Raw genomic sequence first — 25,916 nt, forward strand, 5'->3', positions numbered from 1 at the left:
GTATAATACATAATATAATATAATATACATATATATACCTACCTGTATAAGTTGGAGTGTGTCAGGCTGAAGCAACACTGCGGCCGTTGGTCGTCATCAGTCTCAGTAACGGTGAGGGAGTCCTCGTCCTCGTCCTCCCTTCTGATATACGGTCTATGGTCCTCCCTCAGCAGCAGCGGGAGAGCTAACAGGCTAACAGACTAACGGTTACCGTAGTGTCTCCGGTCCGTCGGTGTCTGTCGGTGACTCCCCGTCTGTCCTCTGTGTCTCTGCTGCTCACTGACTCACTGCAGCGCGCAGCCGGCAGCAGGAGACGGAGTTACCATGGCAACAAGCTAGAAGGGATCCAGCTAACAGCAACACCACTCATTCCGTTAGGATCTCTCCCTGACAGAAAGGGTTTAAATGTATATGACTGTATTTGTCTAGATTTCGCGTAATTTTGCGTAACTTCCGGCCGTAGATGTAACCCTTCCAGCCCTTTATTTATTTATTTATTTATATGTTTTTTTTCTTGTGTCCCTGTTTATTAATGTCTAATCTATGTATATGTTTGTACCTTTGTATCAGAACGTCTGTACAATAAAAAAATTAACTAGAAAAAATTAAATAATGAATACTTAAAACTGAGAGTTTAAGTTATAAAATTAAATCCCTGGAAATAAATAAAAGTATGTATTATTGTAATAAGACGACCCGTTGTTTTTTTTTTTATTATTTATAGTTTTAAGTGTCTCAAACATTTAATCTGTTTGTAAATAAAGTTAAAAAATATGTGTGTTTATTGAATAAACCGTTACACAGAGGGAACCATGTGTGTGAAGGTAGGAACTCTTTACTGTGTGTCCTTGTTTGGGTTGGAACACTCCCGCTGCTGCACGTCACTTCCTGTGAATCTCTGATAAAGAAGAGCCTGGCGGCGGGAACTCCGCAGGTTAAATTTTTTGGGTTTGTTCGGTGAATCCGTCTGAATCGGAGCCATCAGAACCGCGAACATGGTGAGTGTTTACCGGGCGGAGTGTCCGCTGCCTGTGGGCTGCGGGGGTAACCGGATTTATACGGTTTGACTGTAATAATGGCGGAAGATTTGGATGAACGTCGGTTCATCGTCAGCCTCCTCGCTTGCGCTCAAAAGTTGTTAAACTCCTCAGATATCTCCTCAGTAATCCGTTAATCTTCAGTCTGTCGCTCCGTTAACGACTTTCTGCCTGTAAACGCCGCGTTTAGCCCGTTAAACGTTAACGCTGCGGTGTTGTGATAACTTCGGTTTCATGAATGAAAACTGCCTCCATGTTTGTTTTAACTGCGCCGTTAACGTAACATTTACCGGCTTAATGTTTGTTCACACCGGCGCCCAACGTTTTCCGGGTCTAGCGACACTAACAGAATATAATAGTATAACCTCTTAGCTACATGCTAACGGAGCTACAAGCTACCGGTACCGATACTGCGCATGCGTCGATGTGAATGCATCCAGTAGTAAAGTATTGACCCGTAGAGTCACTGTACTCAGGGTTAACTATCGGTTTATATGTCAGTGTGTCTGACCTGGTTGTTGTTGTTTACAGCACTGATAGAGGTCGGCCATCTTTAACTCCTGGAGCACGTTCAGCCAGACCAAACGTAACCCCCTGTTGTGTGCGAGCACGTGCTCTACCTGTTTAATACCCCCCCCCCGTGCAGTGTTTTTACTCGTTTGAGGAAGACTTAAGTCTGATGTGTGGTTGGCTGGAGGCTCCACGCAGAGCTCTCTGCCTACGTCAGTGGCCTGAAGTTAATACTGGGGCGCTGGTGGCTTTATGAGAATACTGTGTGTGTCTGTGTCTCTCTCTCTTGGTGTCTGTGTCTCTCGGGGGGGGGGGGGGTGGGTGTGTGTGTTTGGTAGTCAAAGGGTCCGTCTGATGCTCTCTGGTCCTGTGTTGGTGCTGATGTCATAGTGTCTGTCTCTGATTGGTTGGTTCCAGACGGTGGGTAAGAGCAGTAAGATGCTGCAGCATATTGACTTCAGGATGAGGTGCATTCTGCAGGACGGCCGTATCTTCATCGGCACCTTCAAGGCCTTCGACAAACACATGAACCTCATCCTGTGTGACTGTGACGAGTTCAGGAAGATCAAGTAAGTCTCGCAACTCGGAGGTTAAAGGTCGTCAACACACACATTTATTCACCCGGTAGGCTGGGCCAAATCTCCCTCATTTGGTTCCCAACTATGGGAGTAGATTGACCCAATGGCGTCTGCTCAAACTATTTGAAGCTGCTCTGTTTTAACACGGAGCTACACCCAGAAGGTAGACAGGCTCATTATTAGGGAGACAGAGAGGATACTAGGAACTTAATTAGTGAACAGGAACCAGGAGATGAGACTACAACTGTTCCAGAAAGCCTTCATTTTCTTCTACACTGTCCTGGTTGTCTGGGGTCAGCCCTGAGGCATGCTGGGTAATGGCTGTGTGTTTGTGTTCTCCAGGCCGAAGAACTCCAAGCAGCCGGAGCGAGAGGAGAAGAGGGTTCTGGGTCTGGTTCTGCTGCGGGGGGAGAACCTGGTCTCCATGACTGTCGAGGGCCCGCCCCCTAAAGATGTAAGAACCAATCAGACTCACTGAAATGTTTCATTATGAAACACTTTATCATCATATATAGAAATATATTAAACGTTTCGACTCAGACACCATGAACATGCTGACATCTTTAAATAATCTAAACTTATTTCATCATCTCTCTGTCTCTCTCTCTCGGTCTGTCTGTGTCTCTGTCTGTCTCGGTCTCTCTTTGTCTGTCTGTCTCTGTCTCTCTCTGTGTCTCTCTCTCTCTGTCATTCTGTGTCTGTCTGTCTCTCTCGCTCTGTCTGTGTCTCGCTGTCTCTGTCTGTCTCTCTCTCTTTGTCTGTCTCTGTCTCGGTCTCTCTTTCTGTGTCTCTCTCTCTGTGTCTGTCTCTCTCGCTTTGTCTCTCTCTCTTTGTCTCTCTTTGTCTCTGTCTGTCTCTCTGTGTTTCTCTGTCATTCTCTCTGTGTCTGTCTCTCTCGCTCTGTCTGTGTCTCGCTGTCTCTCTCTCTTTGTCTCTGTCTGTGTCTCTCTCTCTCTCTCTCTCTCTCTGTCTCTCTCTCTCTCTCTCTCTCTCTCTCTCTGACTCACTCAAATTCAAAGAGCCTGTATTAGTATGACCATATTGACCCATAGTATTGCCAAAGCACATTTCCATAGTTTAAGATCAGTTATTAACGTGTGTGTGTGTGTATATATATATATATATATATCTCTCTCTCTCTCTCTCTCTCTCTCTCTCCCCTCAGACGGGAATAGCTCGCGTCCCATTGGCCGGTGTGGCTGGAGGTCCCGGTGTGGGCCGTGCGGCGGGTCGTGGTGTCCCGGCCGGCGCTCCGATGCCTCAGGCCCCGGCCGGACTCGCCGGCCCCGTGAGAGGAGTGGGCGGACCTTCGCAGCAGGTAACCATGGCAACATTACCCGGCGCCGTGCGCGTCCGTGTGTGAGTATTCAGGTGATAACGGCTTCCTGTCTGTCTGCAGGTGATGACGCCGCAGGGCAGAGGGACGGTTGCAGCGGCAGCAGCCGGAGCCAGCATCGCCGGCGCTCCCACCCAGTACCCGCCGGGCCGCGGAGCCCCGCCCCCAATGGGCCGGGGAGCCCCACCCCCAGGTAGACGCAGGATTCTGATTGGCTGTCATAGCATAAGAAAAGGGAGGCTGAACTTACTCATTTAGAGCTGAGCCTGTTGTGTGCTGATTGGCTGTTTCCCTGGCCCCTCCCCTTGCAGGTATGATGGGCCCGCCCCCCGGCATGCGCCCACCGATGGGTCCTCCAATGGGGATGCCTCCAGGCAGAGGAGCCCCGATGGGGATGCCCCCCCCAGGCATGAGGCCGCCGCCACCCGGCATGAGAGGTAATGACACGTTTAGGAACTTTGAGTAAAATCAGACACGAGAGGTAATGCGATGAAACATTTAGGGACTTTACATAAAATCAGACAGGCGTACATTGAGTCTCTGAGGTAGTTTTGGGTCTCTGGTGCCGGTGTGATTAATCATGTGACCTTCTGTGTTTCAGGACCGCCTCCTCCCGGGATGAGACCACCCCCCCGGCCCTGAGGAACCCCCCCCCTCACACTCGCCTGCTGTATAGATTTTGTTTTCTGTTTTTTAAATCTTCAGTTTGTGTTTTTTTTTTTTTAATAAAGTTTCTTCAGGATGGTTTAAATTCTGCTTTCTGTTCAGTCTCTATGGTAACCAGTTCAATAAAAGTCTGGACCAATCAGCGCTCAGATGAACTCTGATATTGAATCAACTAGTGTGACTAGTCTTAGTCTTATGTGCCAAATGTCCTTGTTAGTTTGAGTCATATTTAGTCATTCACATATATTCACTGTTTTTGTTAGTCAAGTTTTAGTCCGAACATTTTAGTCTCTTTTTAAATTATTTCTGATAATCATTTCACTCAAATAGTGTTTCACACATCTTAAATATTGGTTAAATGTGATAATTACTAGGGGTGGGGGGGAAAACATCCATACAGCATAGTATCGCAATATTTTCTGTGGCAATACTGTATCGATACACAGACGCCAAGTATGGATCTATTATTTTTTTATTTATATATATATATATATACACACAGTGAGGAAAATAAGTATTTGAACACCTGTCTATCAGCTAGAATTCTGACCCTCAAAGACCTGTTAGTCTGCCTTTAAAATGTCCACCTCCACTCCATTTATTATCCTAAATTAGATGCACCTTTTCAGGTGTCTTTAGCTGCATAAAGACACCTGTCCACCCCATACAATCAGTAAGAATCCAACTAGTAACATGGCCAAGACCAAAGAGCTGTCCAAAGACACTAGAGACTAAATTGTACACCTCCACAAGGCTGGAAAGGGCTACGGGGAAATTGCCAAGCAGCTTGGTGAAAAAAGGTCCACTGTTGGAGCAATCATTAGAAAATGGAAGAAGCTAAACATGACTGTCAGTCTCCCTCGGACTGGGGCTCCATGCAAGATCTCACCTCGTGGGGTCTCAATGATCCTAAGAAAGGTGAGAAATCAGCCCAGAACTACACGGGAGGAGCTGGTCAATGACCTGAAAAGAGCTGGGACCACCGTTTCCAAGGTTACTGTTGGAAATACACTAAGACGTCATGGTTTGAAATCATGCATGGCACGGAAGGTTCCCCTGCTTAAACCAGCACATGTCAAGGCCTGTCTTAAGTTTGCCAATGACCATTTGGATGATCCAGAGGAGTCATGGGAGAAAGTCATGTGGTCAGATGAGACCAAAATAGAACTTTTTGGTCATAATTCCACTAACCGTGTTTGGAGGAAGAAGAATGATGAGTACCATCCCAAGAACACCATCCCTACTGTGAAGCATGGGGGTGGTAGCATCATGCTTTGGGGGGGTTTTTCTGCACATGGGACAGGGCGACTGCACTGTATTAAGGAGAGGATGACCGGGGCCATGTATTGCGAGATTTTGGGGAACAACCTCCTTCCCTCAGTTAGAGCATTGAAGATGGGTCGAGGCTGGGTCTTCCAACATGACAATGACCCGAAGCACACAGCCAGGATAACCAAGGAGTGGCTCTGGAAGAAGCATATCAAGGTTCTGGCGTGGCCTAGCCAGTCTCCAGACCTGAACCCAATAGAGAATCTTTGGAGGGAGCTCCAACTCCGTGTTTCTCAGCGACAGCCCAGAAACCTGACTGATCTAGAGAAGATCTGTGTGGAGGAGTGGGCCAAAATCCCTCCTGCAGTGTGTGCAAACCTGGTGAAAAACTACAGGAAACGTTTGACCTCTGTAATTGCGAACAAAGACTACTGTACCAAATATTAACATTGATTTTCTCAGGTGATCAAATACTTATTTGCAGCTGTATCATACAAATAAATAGTAAAAAAATCATACATTGTGATTTCTGGATTTTTTTTTTTAGATTATGTCTCTCACAGTGGACATGCACCTACGATGACAATTTCAGACCCTCCATGATTTCTAAGTGGGAGAACTTGCAAAATAGCAGGGTTTTCAAATACTTATTTTCCTCACTGTATATATATATATATACGTATGTGTGTTGGTCTGCTAGACAATCCCATTTTGCAGCAGTAACAGTGAGGTGAGATGAACAAACAGAGACATGGATGTCTTTTGATTAAACAGATGTTGATAAAGTTTCCTTTTGGCCCAGTGGCCATAGGGACTGGTAGGAGGGGTAAGGAGTGATGTAAGCACGGCAACTACGCTCTTTATAGGGTTAAAATCAGAAAACTAATATACCAAGAAAAGTATGAACTAAATACTAAATCTAATGTATATAGCATATTTGTCATAATTTAAACAAGTCTCCCGAAGAGAAAAGGATATCTCTCTCTCCCCCGCCTCTGCCTGCTGCGCTGTGGACTTGTGTGTGTGTGTGTGTGTGTGTGTGTGTGTGTGAGACCCTCGTTGACCTATGCTGAAAAGGGAAAAGAGGAAAGAGCGTGCCCTGAAGTAGGAGCTGAAAGAGTTACAGGAACTGTGGTCAGAGGAACTTAATAATAATTAAGTAATTTAATTAAAATAATAATACATTTTATGTTCTAGGGACTGCAAAAATCCCTCCGGTCAGAAAGCGGCAGTGCATAGACTGTATATTAACAGTCTATGGTTGGGAATTTGTAAATAACGCATTAAAAAAAGTCAGGTGGGCGGGGTCACGTGAGCTGCGGTCATGTGACCTGCACTCATGTGACTTTCTGAGATTATTTTTCCTTCTGAGATTTTAAACTCGGCAGCTCCGGTCCTTCTATATACTGTCTCTGGTCCGGTCCCGCCGAGCCCACTGCGGAGCGACAGACAGGTCAACAGGAGACAGACAGGCAGGTGAACAGGAGACAGACAGACAGGTGAGAGAGTTTCTGAATCTTTTTACTTTGTTTTTACTTTGTTTCTGTGTGTTAGCAGCTAGCAGCTAGCCTGAGCACTTCCGGGTTCTAAACATGAACATAAAGTGGGCTCAGCGGGTTTTAAATGAATTTTTAAACGTTTGGACTTCCTGAGTGTTTGTTTTCAACTTGAAGCGTTCTGTAGTAGAACCAGTGCCGTATTAAACGGGTGTAAACGTTCAGTGTCGTGTTGTCTGCCGGACTCCGTTCAGTAAGAACTGAATTCAGTAGAAATCTCTCCACTGTGCTGAAGCTCTTTGTTAACTAAACGCATGTTGAACTCGTTCTGAATCGGAATCTTTCCGAGATGAATTCGGCTGACAGAAAATCAATCACAAACACTACTTCCGTTCAACATCACGTGTTTGTCTCGTTCCTTATTATTGTAACGTTAACGAATCTGCGGTTATGGTCGCCAAACTTAATCCAAGATTACAGTATTATAACAATATTGTAACGTATTTTCTCACTCGGTCATTATCCCCTTCATCTAATCTATGGAGTATTAGACTCACTAAGTTAGTCTGACAGAGAAACAGCTCCCTTTCTAACCGAATATTTCCTATGCACGCCGAACTCTATTCAACAATACCCACATGTAATATTGATTTCTTCCCTGTGTGAAAATGATCACTTTATCAATCCAGACTGAGACATATTATGAATCAGTAACTTCTTGTGATTAATTCGGCTCCCAGACAACCAGTTTTAAGATATTCCTGTTGTTCTGGTGTCTGTCCCTGTCCCTGTAGCGCCCCCTGCTGTCTGAAGGAACCAGAGAGGATTTAATGAGACTGAAACCAGCTGGAAAGGTGAATAAACTCGGATGTGTCTGTCTGTCTGCTGCCAGTGTTCTCCACCAAACTTAATTAAAAAATACCACATTTTAACCTTCATTCTCTAACCATGGATTTAAAAAAGATCAGAAAGGAGATTAGAATCAGAAAGGAGTTTATTGCCTTAGTGATTAGTGCATACACAAACAATATATAAGAAATACATTTAAATACAGAAACAGAAACTAAAATAGGCAGGGTTTCCCCTACCATCATCATGTTTAGTTGCCAACTATTTGGACACATTAATGATATTAATGCTCCAAAATGATTTCAAACGGCTTATTTTTTTCTTGAGGGATGAACCCTAAACCCTTTGTAAGTGGTTTTAAGCACTTTTCGGCGTATGTGACATCATACATTATGTCACAGTATGAATTAAAAGTTAACATTTGAGTTGTCAAGAAACAGATTTCATTTCTATTTTTGTGTGCTCTCGCTGTTAAAGCTCCCGTGTGTAACGTGTTTAGTCGTTCATTATCAAAATCTGTGTTGTCCTTTTTCATGAATGTTTACCTCCACCATCAATTCAGAGGATTCCTATTGGCTGGAATTTACCATTTCACATGAACTGGGGTAGACGCTCCATATTCATGCTCCATCTAGAAATACGTTGAACTGCGTGGTGAGAGAGTTGATGACATATGATCTCAACACTAGGTGGGAGAAACTCCCACACATTGGACCTTTTTAAACGCCGTCTCCAGGGTAACCGTGTCTCATTTAGTTCATGTTTTCCTCCTCTGGCCGCCAGAAGACGAGACGTCCTGTTGATGATGTCACTTCCTGTTGTGTTCCATGTGCAGCACAATTATTTTTTTTATCAATGTTTTTGTCCACTTTTTTCCGATGTTTTTTAGCTTTTGCGTTCCGGATGCAGCGGTGTTGTCTTCCTGTCCCCCCTGCTGGGTGATGATGTCACTTCCTGTTGTGTTTCAGATGTCACTTCCTGTTGTATTTCAGATGCAGCGGCTGGTGTTGTGTGTCTTCCTGTCTTCCCTGCTGGGCGGGGACGGACGTGGGGACCGAGGCGGCGTTGCAGCGTCTCCGTCTGCAGACGAGGTGACCTACCTGCCCGGTCTGCAGAAACAGCCCAGTTTCCGACATTACTCGGGGTACCTGAATGTAGCCAACGGAAAACACCTGCACTACTGGTCAGTCCCTCAGACTCACTAACCCTGACTACCCTGTGTGTTGTGTTCAGGGTCATGTTACCCTGTGTGTTGTGTTCAGGGTCATGTTAACCTGTGTGTTGTGTTCAGGGTCATGTTACCCTGCGTGTTGTGTTCAGGGTCATGTTACCCTGCGTGTTGTGTTCAGGGTCATGTTACCCTGCGTGTTGTGTTTGTGTTACCCTGCGTGTTGTGTTCAGGGTCATGTTAACCTGTGTGTTGTGTTCAGGGTCATGTTACCCTGCGTGTTGTGTTCAGGGTCATGTTACCCTGCGTGTTGTGTTCAGGGTCATGTTACCCTGCGTGTTGTGTTCAGGGTCATGTTACCCTGCGTGTTGTGTTTGTGTTACCCTGCGTGTTGTGTTCAGGTTCATGTTAACCTGCGTGTTGTGTTCAGGTTCGTGGAGTCCCAGCAGAGGCCGGCCTCTGACCCGGTGGTGCTGTGGCTGAACGGCGGCCCTGGCTGCAGCTCTCTGGATGGACTGCTGACGGAGCACGGACCCTTCCTGGTAGGTCGCCTCACTGTGATGTCACTGTGATGTCACAGCTGACCTGCTGACCTCTGATCTGTTGTTTCAGATCCAGGACGACGGCTCTTCGCTGCAGTACAACCCGTACTCCTGGAACAAGGTCAGTTACTCCAGACGCCTCATCGGTTAAAGGGAAGCTCTTACTTCTTCAACCTGGGCCCTTTTTCCATGTTTCTGAGTCTGAGTGAGTGATGGGAACAACCATCTTTCATCACCAAACCTACCAGACTCCATGTAAATAATCAGGACTTTTATCATGGTAAAACACACTTCATTCAAAGTGGACAGAAACTAAATCAAACTATCAAAAGCCGTCTTGGTTCATCTTTCCACTGTTCCAACAATCACTCTGGTTTGGTTGAAATAAACCCTTAATTCACCCATTTACATGTGGAGATATGCTGGCTCTATACACGCTAAAAGTCCTGATTATTTACATGGAGTCTGGTGGAGATATGCTGGCTCTATACACACTAAAAGTCCTGATTATTTACATGGAGTCTGGTGGAGATATGCTGGCTCTATACACACTAAAAGTCCTGATTATTTACATGGAGTCTGGTGATATGCTGGCTCTATACACACTAAAAGTCCTGATTATTTACATGGAGTCTGGTGGAAATATGCTGGCTCTATACACGCTAAAAGTCCTGATTATTTACATGGAGTCTGGTGGAGATTGCTGGCTCTATACACACTAAAAGTCCTGATTATTTACATGGAGTCTGGTGGAGATATGCTGGCTCTATACACACTAAAAGTCCTGATTATTTACATGGAGTCTGGTGGAGATATGCTGGCTCTATACACACTAAAAGTCCTGATTATTTACATGGAGTCTGGTGGAAATATGCTGGCTCTATACACGCTAAAAGTCCTGATTATTTACATGGAGTCTGGTGGAGATATGCTGGCTCTATACACACTAAAAGTCCTGATTATTTACATGGAGTCTGGTGGAGATATGCTGGCTCTATACACACTAAAAGTCCTGATTATTTACATGGAGTCTGGTGATATGCTGGCTCTATACACACTAAAAGTCCTGATTATTTACATGGAGTCTGGTGGAAATATGCTGGCTCTATACACGCTAAAAGTCCTGATTATTTACATGGAGTCTGGTGGAGATATGCTGGCTCTATACACACTAAAAGTCCTGATTATTTACATGGAGTCTGGTGGAAATATGCTGGCTCTATACACACTAAAAGTCCTGATTATTTACATGGAGTCTGGTGGAGATATGCTGGCTCTATACACACTAAAAGTCTTGATTATTTACATGGAGTCTGGTGGGTTTGGTGATGGTGATTTCGGGGCTGTTTCATGTTAAACTAAAAGGATCTTACTCTTTAACATGAAGGTCTATCTTTGTAGGGATCCATCCCATAATGTTGTCAGACACTCAGACAGTAGTGCATGGGAACATATGCTCCAGATTAAGTAAACCTGTATTTATTTGTGATCAAGTTGTTTGTGTGTTTGGGAGCAGATTGCCAACGTGCTGTACCTGGAGTCTCCCGCTGGCGTTGGCTTCTCTTACTCCGACGATAAGAACTACACCACCAATGACACCGAGGTCAGTGACACGCTGAAACCGGCTCCTGATTGGCTCACAGGTCGCCGTGGTAACGTGTTTGTTGTTTCTGTCCTCAGGTGTCGATGAATAACTACCTGGCTCTGAAGGAGTTCTTCCGTCTGTTCCCCGAGTTCAGCAAGAACCAGCTGTTCCTGACCGGAGAGAGTTACGCAGGAATCTACATCCCGACGCTCGCCGAGAGGGTGATGGAGGACGCCAGTCTCAACCTGCAGGTACAGCTAACGCTATACGTTAACACTGCAGGGACAGGCTAACATGCTAACACTACAGGCTAACACACAGGTACATGCTAACACTAACCCTACACGCTCGCCGAGAGGGTGATGGAAGACGCCAGCCTCAACTTGCAGGTAAAAGGACCTTGCCTGAAATTTTCATCTGGATTTTTTTCTTATTGGTCTTTATCAAATTTTATCAAATTTTTCACAGAAACCTTCCACACTGGGTCTGCTGCGTACTAATTAATCAGTTGTGTAAAATGTGACGCTGCTGTCGCTCTGACTCCCTCTTTCTCCCTCTCTTCATCCCTGGCTTCTCTCTGTTGACATTAACGTTCCCTCTCTGCCTGTCTCACACAGACCTCTGCCTGTCTCACACTAGCCCTCTACGATGCTAACATTAGCCCCTGCAATGCTAACACTAGCCCCTGCGATGCTAACATTAGCGAGGTGTGATGTAATGTGTTCCAGGGTGTGGCGGTGGGGAACGGCATGTCGAGCTACGAGATGAACGATAACTCTCTGGTGTTCTTCGCCTACTACCACGGCCTGCTGGGCAGCCGGCTCTGGAGCCAGCTGCAGACCTTCTGCTGCTCAGACGGGAAGTGTAACTTCTACGACAACCAGAATCAGAACTGCTCCATCAGCGTGAGTCACAAATATACTGGGTGTATACTTGGTCGATGCTGGGTCTATACTTGGGTGTATGCTGGGTCTATATTTGGGTATATATTTGGGTGTATGCTGGATCTATATTTGGGTATATATTTGGGTGTATGCTGGGTCTATACTTGGGTATATATTTGGGTGTGTGCTGGGTCTATATTTGGGTCTATGCTGGGTCTATAGTGGGTGTATGCTTGGTCTATACTGGGTTATACTGGGTCTATACTGGGTTAATAGTGGGTCTATACTTGGGTGTATGCTGGGTCTATACTTGGGTGTATGCTGGGTCTATATTTGGGTATATATTTGGATGTATGCTGGGTCTATATTTGGGTGTATGCTGGGTCTATACTTGGGTATATATCTGGGTGTATGCTGGGTCTATACTTGGGTATATATTTGGGTGTATGCTGGGTCTATATTTGGGTATATATTTGGGTGTATGCCGGATCTATATTTGGGTATATATTTGGGTGTATGCTGGGTCTATACTTGGGTATATATTTGGGTGTATGCTGGGTCTATATTTGGGTATATATTTGGGTGTATGCTGGGTCTATATTTGGGTATATATTTGGGTGTATGCTGGGTCTATATTTGGGTATATATTTGGGTGTATGCTGGGTCTATATTTGGGTATATATTTGGGTGTATGCTGGGTCTATATTTGGGTATATATCTGGGTGTATGCTGGGTCTATACTTGGGTATATATTTGGGTGTATGCTGGGTCTATACTTGGGTATATATCTGGGTGTATGCTGGGTCTATACTTGGGTATATATTTGGGTGTATGCTGGGTCTATATTTGGGTATATATTTGGGTGTATGCTGGGTCTATATTTGGGTATATATTTGGGTCTATGCTGGGTGTATACTGGGTGTATGCTTGGTCTAGACTGGGTTATACTGGGTCTATACTGGGTTAATAGCGGGTCTATACTTGGGTGTATGCTGGGTCTATATTTGGGTGTGTGCCTTTGAGTACCTTTTTATAAAGGTGTGTGTGTGTGTTCTGCAGCTGTCTGAAGTTCAGCACATCGTCTACGCTTCAGGACTCAACATGTATAACCTGTACGCTCCGTGTCCCGGTGGAGTCGGCAGAACCAGGTAACCTCTGACATCATCACGCTGTCAGAGTCCAGTGTGACCTCAGAGGTTGACTTCCTGTTTCCTCTTTGTGTTTGTCAGTGAGGAAGGAGGTGAGCTGGTGATCAGAGACCTGGGGAACTGGTTCATCAACCATAAGTCCACTCGGCTCTGGAACCAGGTCAGTCGGATAATAACAGCCAAAACGTCGGCAAAAAGGGCCAAAAACGTTGAATAAATGTTGGAAAAAGCAATGAAAATAAAGCCTCTTGTGTGTGTTTTGATGATGTGATTGTGAGGGTAACTACGGTCTGTTTCGGAAGATCCTCCCGCTGTACAAAGTGAAGCCCTCCCCCTTGGAATATTACGAGAAATAAGAAATCTTTCATTTTTTAAAAGTTGGTCACCAGGGGGGGCTTGGCTTATGACCGCTGCCAGGGGGTGGGGCTTATGCTCCTGATGTTGTGGCTTCCCTTGTCTCTTAATAACACCAGTTCTCCTGTGGTTCTGTAGAAGTTGCGAGCTGTGTCTCTGCAGCGGTCGGTGCGTCTGGACCCGCCCTGCACTAACTCCACCCCCTCCAACCTCTACCTGAACAACCCGTATGTCAGAGCAGCACTGCACATCAGTCGCGATGCCCTGGACTGGGCCATCTGCAGGTAACACACCCCAACACATCTGGAAACACTCAGGGAACTCGGGAGACACTCAGGGAACCCGGGAGACTCTGCGTACCTTAACATGCTGCGTAGTCTCTCACGTCCAGCTCTGTCTCCAGGGTGTCACTACCTGATGTGAGTCAAGTGCAGATGTGAGTTGTGCATGCGTCACTTTGCAACAATGACAGATTTCACGCAGATGTGTTCTGCTGTTAGCCACAGAATAATGAGATAGGTACATTACATAGCAGTAACTTATTATTTAGCGTAAGGCATCACATTTTCACGGCACGATCCCTGATGTCAGTTGTAGATGAGAGGCTGAAGTAGCCTCCAAGAACCTGCTAACAAGAGACTTCTGTAATGTCAATACATTAAAAATGGACCTAATAACGAAGTTGGTTCACTGCTGGCTACAAGTTAGCAATCAGACACAACAAAGAATGTCACTTGAATGGTGTTTTGAGCTAACGTTAGCAATCAAACAATCATAGATAGCTAAAACGTTTGCTGAATCCGGATCCCTTGGCATTATGCTGTAAACCGTTTAAATCTGAGCATGCACAACTCACATCTGCACTCAACTCCCATCGGGCAGTGACGGGGGTTAGCTTTTAGCTCAGTCTGACTTATCCAACAGACAAACATCATTCTCTGCAGTTACCGGGGAGCCATTTCTTTTCTTGCATTTTTTTATTTCGATAATTTTTTTTACTCAGTAACAGATGTGATTTTAAAATGTAGCAATGTACAACACTTCAAACAAAACCTACTGAAGTAAAAGTACAGATTACATACTACTTTAAAAGTATAAGTACACAAAAAACTACTCAGTTACAGTAACGTTATTGTAATTAGGTACGTAGTGCATGTAAACGTAGTCAGTGTGAAGTTTAATGTCATTCAGACGTTTGAATAAAGTTTGTAAACAGATTACAGAGAGACCATCTCTCTGAAAAACACTTTGAACTTTTGTCTCTCAGCTGACTGTTAACTGGGTCTATCTGTCTCTCTCTGTGTCTCTGTGACTCTGTCTGTCTCTCTGTGTCTCTGTGTCTCTGTGTCTCTGTCCCTGTGTTTTGCAGCTCTGAGGTGAATCTGAACTATGGTCGTCTGTACCTGGACGTCAGGAAACAGTACCAGAAGCTGCTTTCTGCTCTGGTCAGTGAACACAACACTACACCAGACTTCATCCACACGTTGAGTGTTTTTAATACTGATTTAATAAAACGTTTTAGCAGGCAAATGTTTGGACACTTTTATTCTGAACTGTAATGAGTGTATTCTCCCGTCATGTCATTTCATTTCATATATTTTTCATAAGGACAGCGAACATTAATCAACACTATGTAAATGTCTTAGAGAGAGCAGAGCGTACGGGTTTAAATGTTCAGACCGAAGACAAGCAGACGCCATGAAGACAGAACCAGAAACCCAGTGTGTCCTTGCTGACGGTGTTTCTCTGTGCAGAAGTACCGGGTCCTGGTGTATAACGGGGACGTGGACATGGCCTGCAACTTCATGGGGGACGAGTGGTTTGTTGAGTCTCTGCAGCAGCAGGTAACTTCATCTCCAACGTATGGAGTCCTTTTCTTCGCTCACTTTGCATTTTGTAAATTGATTAAAAAAAGTATTATTGGTTATATTTTTGAAAGCATTCTTAGTTTACAGCATTTTTCTCATTCATTATCCTCAGGATATCGTAATGCTACTTATGTCACAATACGATATTATTGCGATCCTAAACATATTGTAATATTCAAGGGTATATTGCAATTTATTACCTTTTTTCCAACTTCAAATTATGTCTCCAAAAGGAAACTTTGTCAACAGTGAGTTGTGTTTTTATATATATATATATATATGTGTGTGTGTGTGTGTGTGTGTGTGTGTGTATGTATGTGTGTGTGTGTGTATATATATATATATATATATATATATATACAAACAAACAAACAAACAAACAAACAAACAAACAAACCCCCCCTAGGTGGGTTAGGGTTAGTACATAATATATATATGTCTGTGTAAAATGATGATTTCAGTTAATAACTGTTTCCTCTGTCAGGTGGCGGTGCAGCGGCGTACGTGGCTCTACGGCGATGAAGACGGTCAGCAGGTCGGAGGATTTGTCAAAGAGTTCGACAACATCGCCTTCCTCACCGTCAAGGTAACGGCTGACCCTCGGTGCTCGGTGATCCCTCCTGACCGAGGAGTCGAGGAGCTATCAGATAAAGGACATGAGATACAACCTGTGTGTCTGATTTTATGGAAGAGTCTGTGTGTGCTACTTATAGAGGATCTTTGTCTTGTCTGTGTTCCTGCAGGGTTCTGGTCACATGGTCCCGTCAGATAAACCAATCGCAGCCTTCGCCATGTTCTCCAGATTCCTCCAGAGGAAACCCTACTGACCCTCTCAGGCCGCCGTACTCACTGCCAGCCAATCAGCACTGCCCTGCTCCGTGTTGCCTGGCCACCACATTACTGTTGCAGGAAATTAATCGTCTCAACCTCAGCCAATCACGTCGCTCTCCCTCCCGGTCGACTCCACCGGTAACGCGTTGCCGTGGAAACGAGCACTGCCGCCAGTCCGTCATGTTTTGAATGTGAAACTTTTTCTTTTAGTGATTTTAAAGGGAAAATAAAGTTTTTATCTTTAACTTTACACTTTTGGTTTCATTTCAACTTCATCTGAGCATTCAGATAATATCTCAGATTATAATATCTATCTATCTATCTAAGAGGATTTATCGTTGATATTAACAAATTGAGATCAATCAGAGAAATAGGACTTAAACCAGTTTAGTGCGATTCCTTTAATGCCGACTAAATGTTCCAATCTCTGTAAGAGGATGGTATGGTCAATAGTATCGAATGCAGCACTAAGATCTAATAAGACAAGTACGGAGACAAGTCCTTTGTCTGATGCAGTTAGAAGGTTGTTAGTAATTTTCACCAGTGCCGTCTTTGTGCTATGATGTTTTCTAAATCCTGACTGAAAGTCCTCAAATAGACTATTCCTATGTAGAAAATCACATAACTGATTAGCGACTACCTTCTCAAGGATCTTGGAGAGAAAGGGAAGGTTAGATATAGGTCTATAGTTGGCTAAGACCTCAGGGTCGAGGGTGGGTTTTCTCAGAAGAGGTTTTATCACAGCTACTTTAAATGACTGCAGTACATAACCTGTTAATAAAGACATATATACATCTCTCCTCTGTCCGTTGACTTGTATTGTGTGAAGGTTTCCTCCTCTTCTATTCCGTCTGCTAACAACAGAAACATGTCTAAAAGCTGCTGTGAGCTGATCTTCACTACCAACCCAGAACATATCTGGGCTCTCATTTATAAACGTGGCGTACGCACAAAACGGGGCTGAAAATGTGCGTACGCCACTTCCCACGCAAAGGTTGTGATTTATAAAACCCAAACATGACGGGAGAATGTGTGGTCTCCACGTAAACTCTGATCCATGCGTACGCACATTTTGGAGACAATGGGAATTGGCGACGCAGATGGTGAGGTGGTGAACTGAAGTCAGACTGCAGAAAGTAGGCTAAATGTGGGAATAATGATTACTCGTAATATATTCAAGTATTGATGCCTCACGGACATTTTTCCTCTCCATATCATCCACATTACCATGAAGATTAAATCCAGCAGTGCTATTTACGCTTGTACTGAGTGATAAGTGTTCCATAAACTCAAATCTTAAATAAAAATATAGTTCTTAATATTTAATCAGCGCTGATCACCGTCACAGAGTCCGCTACGGAGCGCAGGAGGAGGAGATGACCCGACCCCATGGAATACAGGATAGCCAGTGTTGGGCAAGTTACTTCCAAAATGTAATACATTATAGATTACTAGTTACTGTCATTTGAGAGTAATTAGTTATATTACAATATTACTGTCTCTGAATTGTAATGCGTTACACTACTTTTGCATTACTTTTGAGTTACTTTCACCAAAATAACAGGGGAAGTTTGATTTGGCAGCTAGCTTGTGAATTTCACCACCGGATCAATAAAGTCTCGTCTTTATCCACTTTAATACATCATAGATTATTCATATTTTATATAATCAATATAAATATGCAAAGTAACCAAAGCTATAAAAAATAGATAAGTAAAACGTATAACAGGCAAGTAGGAGAAAATGAAAATACTCAATTAAAAGTACGACATTGTTGTAAAATGTTTGTTTATAGCACTTGAATAAGAAATTCATGTTTAGGTTAAAACACTCTAAAGGAAATGTTCAATTATAGTGTGATTAAAACTCACTATTTACATTATTTACAGTACTTGATTTACAGCTGATTTGTGAAAAGGTAGCCTACACAACCTTATTTAACAGTAATTTAGTTTTACTGCGAACCGTCACAGGAAGTGCTTTTATTTTGAAGTATGCTACACGGAAGTTGTCTGTTGCGTAGCCTACTCTTGCTAGCTTACTGAGATGCAACCATAGACTATATTAATAGTATACAGTCTATGGATGCAACATGTCCGTCAGGCTCAAGTTGTTCACTTTCTTGTTTGTAAAACTGCAACATATTGAACAGTAAATGGTCACAGTAAAAGACAAGCGCTTTTGGTCGTCATTCGAAGCCATTCCACTACAGGCAGAGTTACTCTCCACGGCTGATAAAATGCAATGATATTTACGTGTAGCAAGCCTCAACATTAATTCCCGACATGTTTATATCTGTCAGCCGCTGACGTACCGTCACCTGTTGGGACATACATGCTGTCCGTACCGTCACTGGTTCTGGTTCTGACCACGGGAACAGAAACAGGACAGCTCACTTCAACGCAGCGTAATAACTCCTGAAAATAATATCCATCTCGCAAATGTATTTGTCTCTGCAGTCATCTCAACCATCGAATACAGCGACAGGAAAATAATACGGCTTTTTTTTTTCCTGTGAAGAAATGTGTCGCGGTGTTGGTGAATTCTTTAAAAAAAACAATGCACCACTAAATGTTGCGTTAAAATGCGTTGTAACTCGCGTTACTGAGATTGTAACGAGTATAATATTACCGAAATTTAATTAGTAATGCGTTATATTACTGCGTTACAGCAAAAAGGAATACATTACTGTAATTGCGTTACTTTTGTAACGCGTTACTCCCAACACTGAGGATAGCATCAAATACCCTAGCATTAGATAACTAAAGAACACAGTGTAAATAACTAAATATGTCTTTAATACTGTGCATATATCATCAAATGTCAGTCTGGAAATACAGCGTTAAGCTCTCACGCAATCGTTACACTTAATGTCCTCGTTATCAGTCCGAACTTTAATACTGTTCGTGACAAAACCTGCATGAAGAAAAGTGGGTTTGCCTATTAGACTTTCTTTCGTCTTCAGATTGTATCTCGGGGGGGTACCACTAGTTGATGCTGTGATTTTGGCGAGATGTTAACAATCACAATATGTTGTAAACATATAAATACTGCGGTGACCCCCCTGTGCGTAACGCTGCATGCTGGCACTGCTGGACCTGCAGGAGGACTACACTAATGGAAGAATCAGGAGAGAGAGAGACTTCAGGGACCATGACGATGACTAATGCCTAATATGACGATTTAGATTCCCTAAAGCTGAGCTCTTAGATCTATGTACTGAAATTGGGTCCAGTAGAGAGGACAACGCGCCGGAACCGTGCCATCCCGGTCCATCCCGGTCCAAATACAGGTCCTCGCCACTCTGGGGGAAACCGGCTGTTTCCAGAGGGAAATGTCAGACAGCTAAGTGTTTTATATAAATATTATATATAATCTTATCTATAATATCTATAATTATCTATAATAACTTTATCACTAGGGCTTGTTTGGATATAATATATAGTTCTATTAAATCTTATTATATAGGTCTGGTATATCGAAGCTGTCCCTGAGTGCCGTAATGCCTGCCGTTTTGGACATATTATTAATACATGTAGTTATAGATCAGGTTTCCCTACACTGCAAGAACAGGCCGAAATTATAATTCAATTTGCAGCAATTCCTGAATGTCAGAGAAGTTTTTTGCTTTTTTAAACTTCTACCAAAGTAATTTCTGGGATGATACTTGTACTTTTACTTGAGTTTTGCGTTAAATTACTTTATACAAAACGTTACTCTGAACAATTTGAATAGTTTTGAATCAGTCAAACGTTCCGAGTTGAGTGTTTTTAGTTGAATAAATGAAAATAGAAAAGACAGATCAGACAGTAAAGGATTCAAACCCTCAGACTTGAGCTGAAGTTTCCCAGCGGACCCTGAAGGCAGCAGCAGGTGAGTTGTGACTTTCAGAGTGACCTGACTGTTGTTCACTCACCTGGACTCACCTGTGCAGGTAAGAGGCTTATCTCAGTCTAGACAGAAACATTATTATCACTTTATTTATCTTCCCTAACTATCCTCCCTCACTTTGTCTCCTTGTGTCTGTTCATTTCTCCTAAATTCACCCAAAGTTAGCGTTAGATTATGCCTCATTTACATATTCAAACACAACATTTCAGACATAAATACTAGTCTTAATGTCAGTAATCAGCTGAAGTTTTGTTCTGATATATGTTTGTTCTGCATCTTCACGGTGGATTAATGTGTGGGTTATCTTCTGGATGAATGGATCAGTAGTTGTGTCTCTAAAATGTGGATCACAGTCTCCTAAAGTCCAAGATGACATCACAACTCAGAGATCTTGAGTTTCCTGTCTCAGAGGAGAGAAGAGACTAGAACATATTCATATTTAATATGCTGACATCAGGACAGCTGGAAGTCGACAGATTGGGTCAGATTCCTAAAATAGTTATTATATCTAATAGTGACAGATTATAAAATAGTTATTCAGTCAAACAGGCACAGCGTTGTTCCTCTTTAAACAGACTTTTTGTTACGCTGTTGTTTGAAAGGTTGAACATTATTGAAGAAGTTTGAGAAGCTACACAGCTCTTCTGTCTGCACTGATAAGAAGATGCATATGAATGGCACAATGTTGGCTTATTTAAAGTTGATGTACTTACTGTGTTTGTTTATAATATGTTTATGTATGCACCAACCACCCAGGTCAATTCCAAATAAGTTTCTTGGCAATAAATGATTTTCTGATTCAGAGACCCTTTAACCTTACTGAAAAACAAACCGCTTGTTTACTTATTAAACTGTCTTTCTCTCAGGTAAACATGGACCAATCAGTGTGCATTGGGAGGGGCCATGTGAGCGTGCTCAGTTGCTTCCCGCCCTCTGTGGGCCGAGACGTTACTGTTGCCGTGGTGAAGCCCCTACGAGCCGGCATGAGAAACCCCGACACCCGCAGCCTGCTGCACACAGACAGCCAGGTGTGTGTGTGTGTGTGTGTGTGTGTGTGTCTGTGTCTGTGTGTATGTGTCTGTGTATGTGTGTGTGTGTGTGTGTGTGTGTGTATATGTGTGTGTGTGTGTGTGTGTGTGAGAGCGTGTGTGTCTCTCTCTGTGTGTGTGTGTGTGTGTGTGTGTGTGTGTGTGTGTGTGTGTGTGTGTGTGTGTGTGTGTGTGTATGTGTGTGTGTGTGACCTCTATGGAAACTCTCAGGTGTTGATATGTAAGCGTGTTGAGTGTTTGATCAACAGTTGAGCCAGAAATCATTCACAGAAGAGTTTTAGTTTAAAACATTCAAAGAATGAAGTAACATTAGCAACCAATGTCAAATATTGTGGTGGTGGAGGAGTGGGGAGGGAGGGGGGGATTGGGGGGTGAGAGTATCAGTTTGTGTATGGCTGTGGGGTAGAGCCTAGATCGGGCCGAATTTTTCCGTCCGAACCTGGCCCGAGCCCGACAGGCATTATGATATTTATGTCCGAGCCCGACCCGAGCCCGTCAGGCATTATGATATTTATGTCCGAGCCCGACACAGTTAAAATCTCGTTTTTTTTTTTTCCCTCATACTAATGACACATGTACGTTTGTTTGTGTGGAAAGCCCGCTTTTATTAAGCAACTGGAAGGCATTCGGAAATGTCAACAGATGAGGTCATCAGCGCACACGGGGGAACAAGCGCACGTTAATAAGGTGTTTAATTTAAAATGTTCAATGTGTTAACCTTTCCTGCTTGCTTCGATTCCGACAGTGATCAGAACACCAGGGGAGACTGGTTACCTCGAGGGCCGACGGTATATAACGTCGGGGTTAAAATCCTGTTTCTGGTGAGACGATGAATGAACTTGATTTTCAGTCTGGAGTTTATCTCGGACACCGCACACACTGTGTACAAAACTTAAACTTATTCCACCAACTCTGCTCCGGTCACATCTACACGTCTGCTTCCTCTTTCTCTCTCTCTCTTCTGCCCACTTTACACACACACAGAGCTCTCTTAAAGGAGCCGCAGCACCATTTTACAACAAATGCCTTATCACGCTGATGTGACCGAGCCCGACCCAAACCCGACCATCATTTCTAAATATCTGTCCGAACCCGGCCCGGCCTGTCAGGTACCGTCGGGACCCATCGGGCTCGGGTCGGGTATCCATGCCTTACTGTGGGGTAAAAGCTGTTCCTCAGTCTGGAGGTGCAGCATTTTGAGGCCCTATGGTGAACGGGTGAGTACTCTCTTTAACAGACCTGCAGGATCTGCTGTGGCACAGAGACCTGCGGACCCTCTCCTCTCCTCTTTTGAGTGGCTTATGCTCGTCCTGTTGCCGTCTGAAATCGATAATAAGCTCCTTTGTCTTTTTGGTGTTTAGCGACAGGTTGTTCACTGCACACCATTCCGTTCATTTGCAGACCTCGTCTCTGTAGGCTGTCTCATTGCCGGTCGAGATAAGTCCCACCACTGTGGTGTCGCCTGTCGAAGGAACTCCACCTCCGGTACAGTAGATGGCGCTCTGCCAAAGCACAACGCTTTTTCTTCTGGTTGATCTATATCAACATGACACAGACCATTCACTAAATTAGTCAAATGTAAGAACTTATTGTTTCATTAACACACTCTTGTCACAGCGTAGGAACGCACAGTGTTCCAGCCAGACGACTGACAGCTTGTTCGGCTCATGATAACGTTAACTTCGCTAGCTAACTAACATTAACGTTAGCCAGCGGCCACAGCGGGGACTGCTCGCTCCCTCCACCTTTTTGCAGAGACACAGCGTTGACAGCCCCGGAGATGGACAACAGGTTTAGCCATCTCCAGATGTCCGCTGCTGCCTCAGCGGAGAGTAAAACAGACGGACGACAGGCTCTTTGCTGCCGATGGCGTGCTGATTCGGGCAATGCTGTTTTGTTGTATGGTATCATTGTGTCTGGTTCAAAAACCACTCCAGGAGAGTGGGGAGGGGCAGTTGAAACATGCGCAGACGCTTAAACCGATCATGGCCTGGTTAAGGTGTACACATGCAGGAATCCCCCAGTTACTGAAGGAGTTCTCTACCTCTGTTAACCGAGTTATTAGAACTCTGATTTTAACCGGGGTAAGGTGTTTACATGGCGTTTGAGAAATCTGGGGATTGCCTCAACCTGAATATTATTGTTTTTTTAAACTGCATGTAAACGCACTGAGTGTGGACAGTTGTTAATTTCAATTCAGTTCAATTCAATTTTATTTATAGTATCAAATCATAACAAAAGTTATCTTGAGACATTTTACAGATAGAGTAGGTCTAGACCACACTCTATAATTCATAAAGCCCCAACAATTCAAGTAGTTCCCCCAAGAGCAAGCATTCAGTGCGATAGTGGCGAGGAAAAACTCCTTTTAGGAAGAAACCTCAGTAATGAGAAAAACTTCTTTTAGGAAGAAACCTGGGACAGACCCAGGCTCTTGGTAGGCGGTGTCTGACGGTGTCGGTTGGGGATGTGATGAACAGTGGAAATAATAGTCACAATGAAGATAACGGAACAGTGACTAAGAAATGGTAGTCGTAGTAGTTCATGTCATAGCACAGCACTGCAGGGCGTTACAGTACGTAGCGTGGCACAGCAGGGCATGGCTGGATGTAGCAGGTTCAGCAGGACGCAGCAGGGCACCGTGGAGCGTAGCAGGGTGAACTGAAGCAGGACCACGGCGACAGCTGAAACCAAGGTCTAGGTGCCATCCAGATCCAACGAAAAACACTGGGAAAAGGAACATAAGGACTCCAGGGAGTAAACTCCCCAGAGCTAGTTTAGTAACAAGCATTTCTGGATCTCCTCACTCCCTAACTATAAGCTTTATCAAAGAGGAGAGTTTTCAGTTTATTCTTAAATGTGGTGACGGTGTCAGCCCCCCGAACCCAGACTGGGAGCTGGTTCCATAGGAGAGGAGCCTGATAGCTAAATGCTCTGCCTCCCATCCTACTTTTAGAGACTCTAAGAACCACAAGTAGCTCTGAATTCTGGGAGTGTAGTGCTCTAGTGGGACAATAAGGGACTAAGAGGTCCTCAAGATATGAAGGAGCTTGACCATTTAGAGCTTTATAGGTCAGAAGAAGGATTTTAAATTCAATCCTGGATTTTACAGGAAGCCAATGCAGAGAAGCTAGTACAGGAGAAATATGATCTCTTTTCTTAGTTCTTGTCAGAACACGTGCTGCAGCATTCTGGATCAGCTGGAGAGTCCTAAGGGACTTATTTGAGCATCCTGATAGTAAGGAATTACAGTAGTCCAGCCTGGAAGTAACGAATGCATGGACTAGTTTTTCAGCATCGTTTTGCGACAGGATGTTCCTAGTTTTGGCAATGTTACGAAGATGAAAAAAGGCTGTTCTTGAGGTTTGTTTTAGATGGTCGTTAAAGGATAAATCCTGATCAAAAATAACTCCTAGATTTCTGACAGTAGTGCTGGAGGCCAGGACAATGCCATCCAGACTAGCTATATCTTTAGATAATGAAGTTCAGTGGTGTTTGGAGCCCAACACAATCACTTCAGTTTTGTTTGAGTTTAACAGCAGAAAATTGTAGGTCATCCAGGTTTTTATATCTTTAATGCATGCTTGAAGTTTAACTAACTGACCGGTTTCTTTGTCTGGCTTGATTGATAGGTATAATTGGGTGTCATCTGCATAGCAGTGAAAGTTAATTGAGTGTTTCCTAATAATATTTCCTAGAGGAAGCAGATATAAGGAGAATAGAATTGGTCCAAGCACCGAGCCTTGAGGTCGCCATGGGTAACTTTAGCGTACTTGGAGGATTTGTTGTTGATATTAACAAATTGAGATCAATCAGAGAAATAGGACTTAAACCAGTTTAGTGTGATTCCTTTAATGCCAACTAAATGTTCCAGTCTCTGTAACAGGATGGTATGGTCAATAGTATCGAATGCAGCACTAAGATCTAAGTATGGAGACAAGTCCTTTGTCAGCAGCAGTTAGAAGGTTGTTAGTAATTTTCACCAGTGCCGTCTCTGTGCTATGATGCTTTCTAAATCCTGACTGAAAGTCCTCAAATAAGCTATTGCTATGTAGAAAATCACATAACTGATTACCTTCTCAAGGATCTTGGAGAGAAAGGGAAGGTTAGATATAGGTCTATAGTTGGCTAAGACCTCAGGATCGAGGGTGGGTTTTTTCAGAAGAGGTTTTATCACAGCTACTTTGAATGACTGCGGTACATAACCTGTTAATAAAGACATATTGATCATATCTAGTAATGAAGTGTTAACCATGGGTAATGCTTCTTTAAGTAGCCTCGTTGGGATGGGATCTAAGAGACAGGTAGATGGCTTAGCTGAAGAGACCTTTAGCATTAATTGTTGAAGGTCTATAGGAAAAAAGCAGTCTATGTCAGGTCTTGTCGTTCTTTCTAGCACTCCTGCGTTTAAAGGTGAACCGTTAGAAGTTGAGGGCAAAAGGTGATGAATTTTATCTCTAATTGTTATAATTTTATCATTAAAGAAGCTCATGAAGTCATCACCACTAAGAGCTATAGGAATAGATGGCTCAATAGAGCTGTGACTTCCTGTCAGCCTGGCTACAGTGCTGAAAAGAAACCTTGGGTTGTTCTTATTTTCTTCTATTAGTGTTGAGTAATAGTCTGATCTGGCATTTCTGAGGGCCTTCCTATAATTTTTCAGACCGTCTTGCCAATCTAAACGAGATTCTTCCAGTTTGGTGGAACGCCATTTACTTTCAAGTTTTCGTGAGATTTTCGTGAGTTTTAATTTGCGAGTTTGGGAGTTATACCAAGGTGCTAGTTTCCTTTGCTTCATCATCTTCTTTTTGATAGGAGCAACAGAGTCTAAAGTCCGTAGGCAGGCCGTAGCAGC

At 43.7% G+C, this 25,916-nt stretch overlaps 5 protein-coding genes across 14 annotated transcripts in view; 3 read left to right on the forward strand and 2 right to left on the reverse strand.

Annotated features, from left to right (window-relative positions):
* The window catches only part of LOC116062619 (E3 ubiquitin-protein ligase RNF182), an 11,956-nt gene extending 11,609 nt beyond the window's left edge, over positions 1-347 (reverse strand). For 2 of the 3 annotated variants that reach the window (XM_031317323.2, XM_031317322.2), the window contains exon 1: positions 43-347. The gene's annotated coding sequence lies outside the window, so the exon portion shown is untranslated. The remainder of the gene's footprint in view (positions 1-42) is intronic. The other variant, XM_031317324.2, reaches the window with a different exon arrangement.
* LOC118495300 (nuclear factor 7, brain-like) overlaps positions 1-25,916 on the reverse strand; it is a 1,057,410-nt gene that overhangs the window by 123,311 nt on the left and 908,183 nt on the right. The window lies entirely within an intron of this gene.
* On the forward strand, positions 829-4,212 carry snrpb (small nuclear ribonucleoprotein polypeptides B and B1). Its single transcript, XM_031317326.2, has 7 exons — positions 829-998; positions 1,965-2,116; positions 2,468-2,579; positions 3,291-3,443; positions 3,525-3,654; positions 3,773-3,898; positions 4,063-4,212. The coding sequence occupies exons 1-7, from the start codon at positions 996-998 to the stop codon at positions 4,101-4,103; spliced, it is 717 nt and encodes a 238-aa protein (XP_031173186.1). The 5' UTR covers positions 829-995; the 3' UTR covers positions 4,104-4,212.
* ctsa (cathepsin A) lies at positions 6,624-16,369 on the forward strand. 3 transcript variants are annotated; one of them, XM_031317303.2, is made up of 15 exons: positions 6,624-6,895; positions 7,687-7,746; positions 8,734-8,924; positions 9,340-9,451; positions 9,522-9,572; positions 10,968-11,054; positions 11,132-11,287; positions 11,765-11,941; positions 12,980-13,068; positions 13,150-13,228; positions 13,561-13,706; positions 14,792-14,867; positions 15,177-15,266; positions 15,775-15,876; positions 16,034-16,369. In XM_031317303.2, the coding sequence occupies exons 2-15, from the start codon at positions 7,723-7,725 to the stop codon at positions 16,115-16,117; spliced, it is 1,464 nt and encodes a 487-aa protein (XP_031173163.1). In that variant the 5' UTR covers positions 6,624-6,895; positions 7,687-7,722; the 3' UTR covers positions 16,118-16,369. The 3 variants fall into 3 exon arrangements, with proteins under 3 accessions (XP_031173163.1, XP_031173162.1, XP_031173164.1); XM_031317302.2 differs by having other exon boundaries at positions 6,624-6,872; XM_031317304.1 differs by lacking the exon at positions 6,624-6,895 and having other exon boundaries at positions 7,684-7,746.
* ralgapb (Ral GTPase activating protein non-catalytic subunit beta) overlaps positions 20,882-25,916 on the forward strand; it is a 38,365-nt gene continuing 33,330 nt past the window's right edge. For all 6 annotated transcript variants that reach the window (XR_004897667.1, XM_036002386.1, XM_036002385.1 and 3 more), the window contains exon 1: positions 20,882-21,040. Coding sequence is in view for 5 of the 6 variants with exons in the window: in XM_036002386.1 (XP_035858279.1) it covers positions 20,885-21,040 (156 nt within the window). In the remaining variant the exon portion in view is untranslated. The remainder of the gene's footprint in view (positions 21,041-25,916) is intronic.

Source organism: Sander lucioperca, chromosome 6 (assembly GCF_008315115.2).
Source record: "Sander lucioperca isolate FBNREF2018 chromosome 6, SLUC_FBN_1.2, whole genome shotgun sequence".
Lineage (NCBI taxonomy): Eukaryota > Metazoa > Chordata > Actinopteri > Perciformes > Percidae > Sander > Sander lucioperca.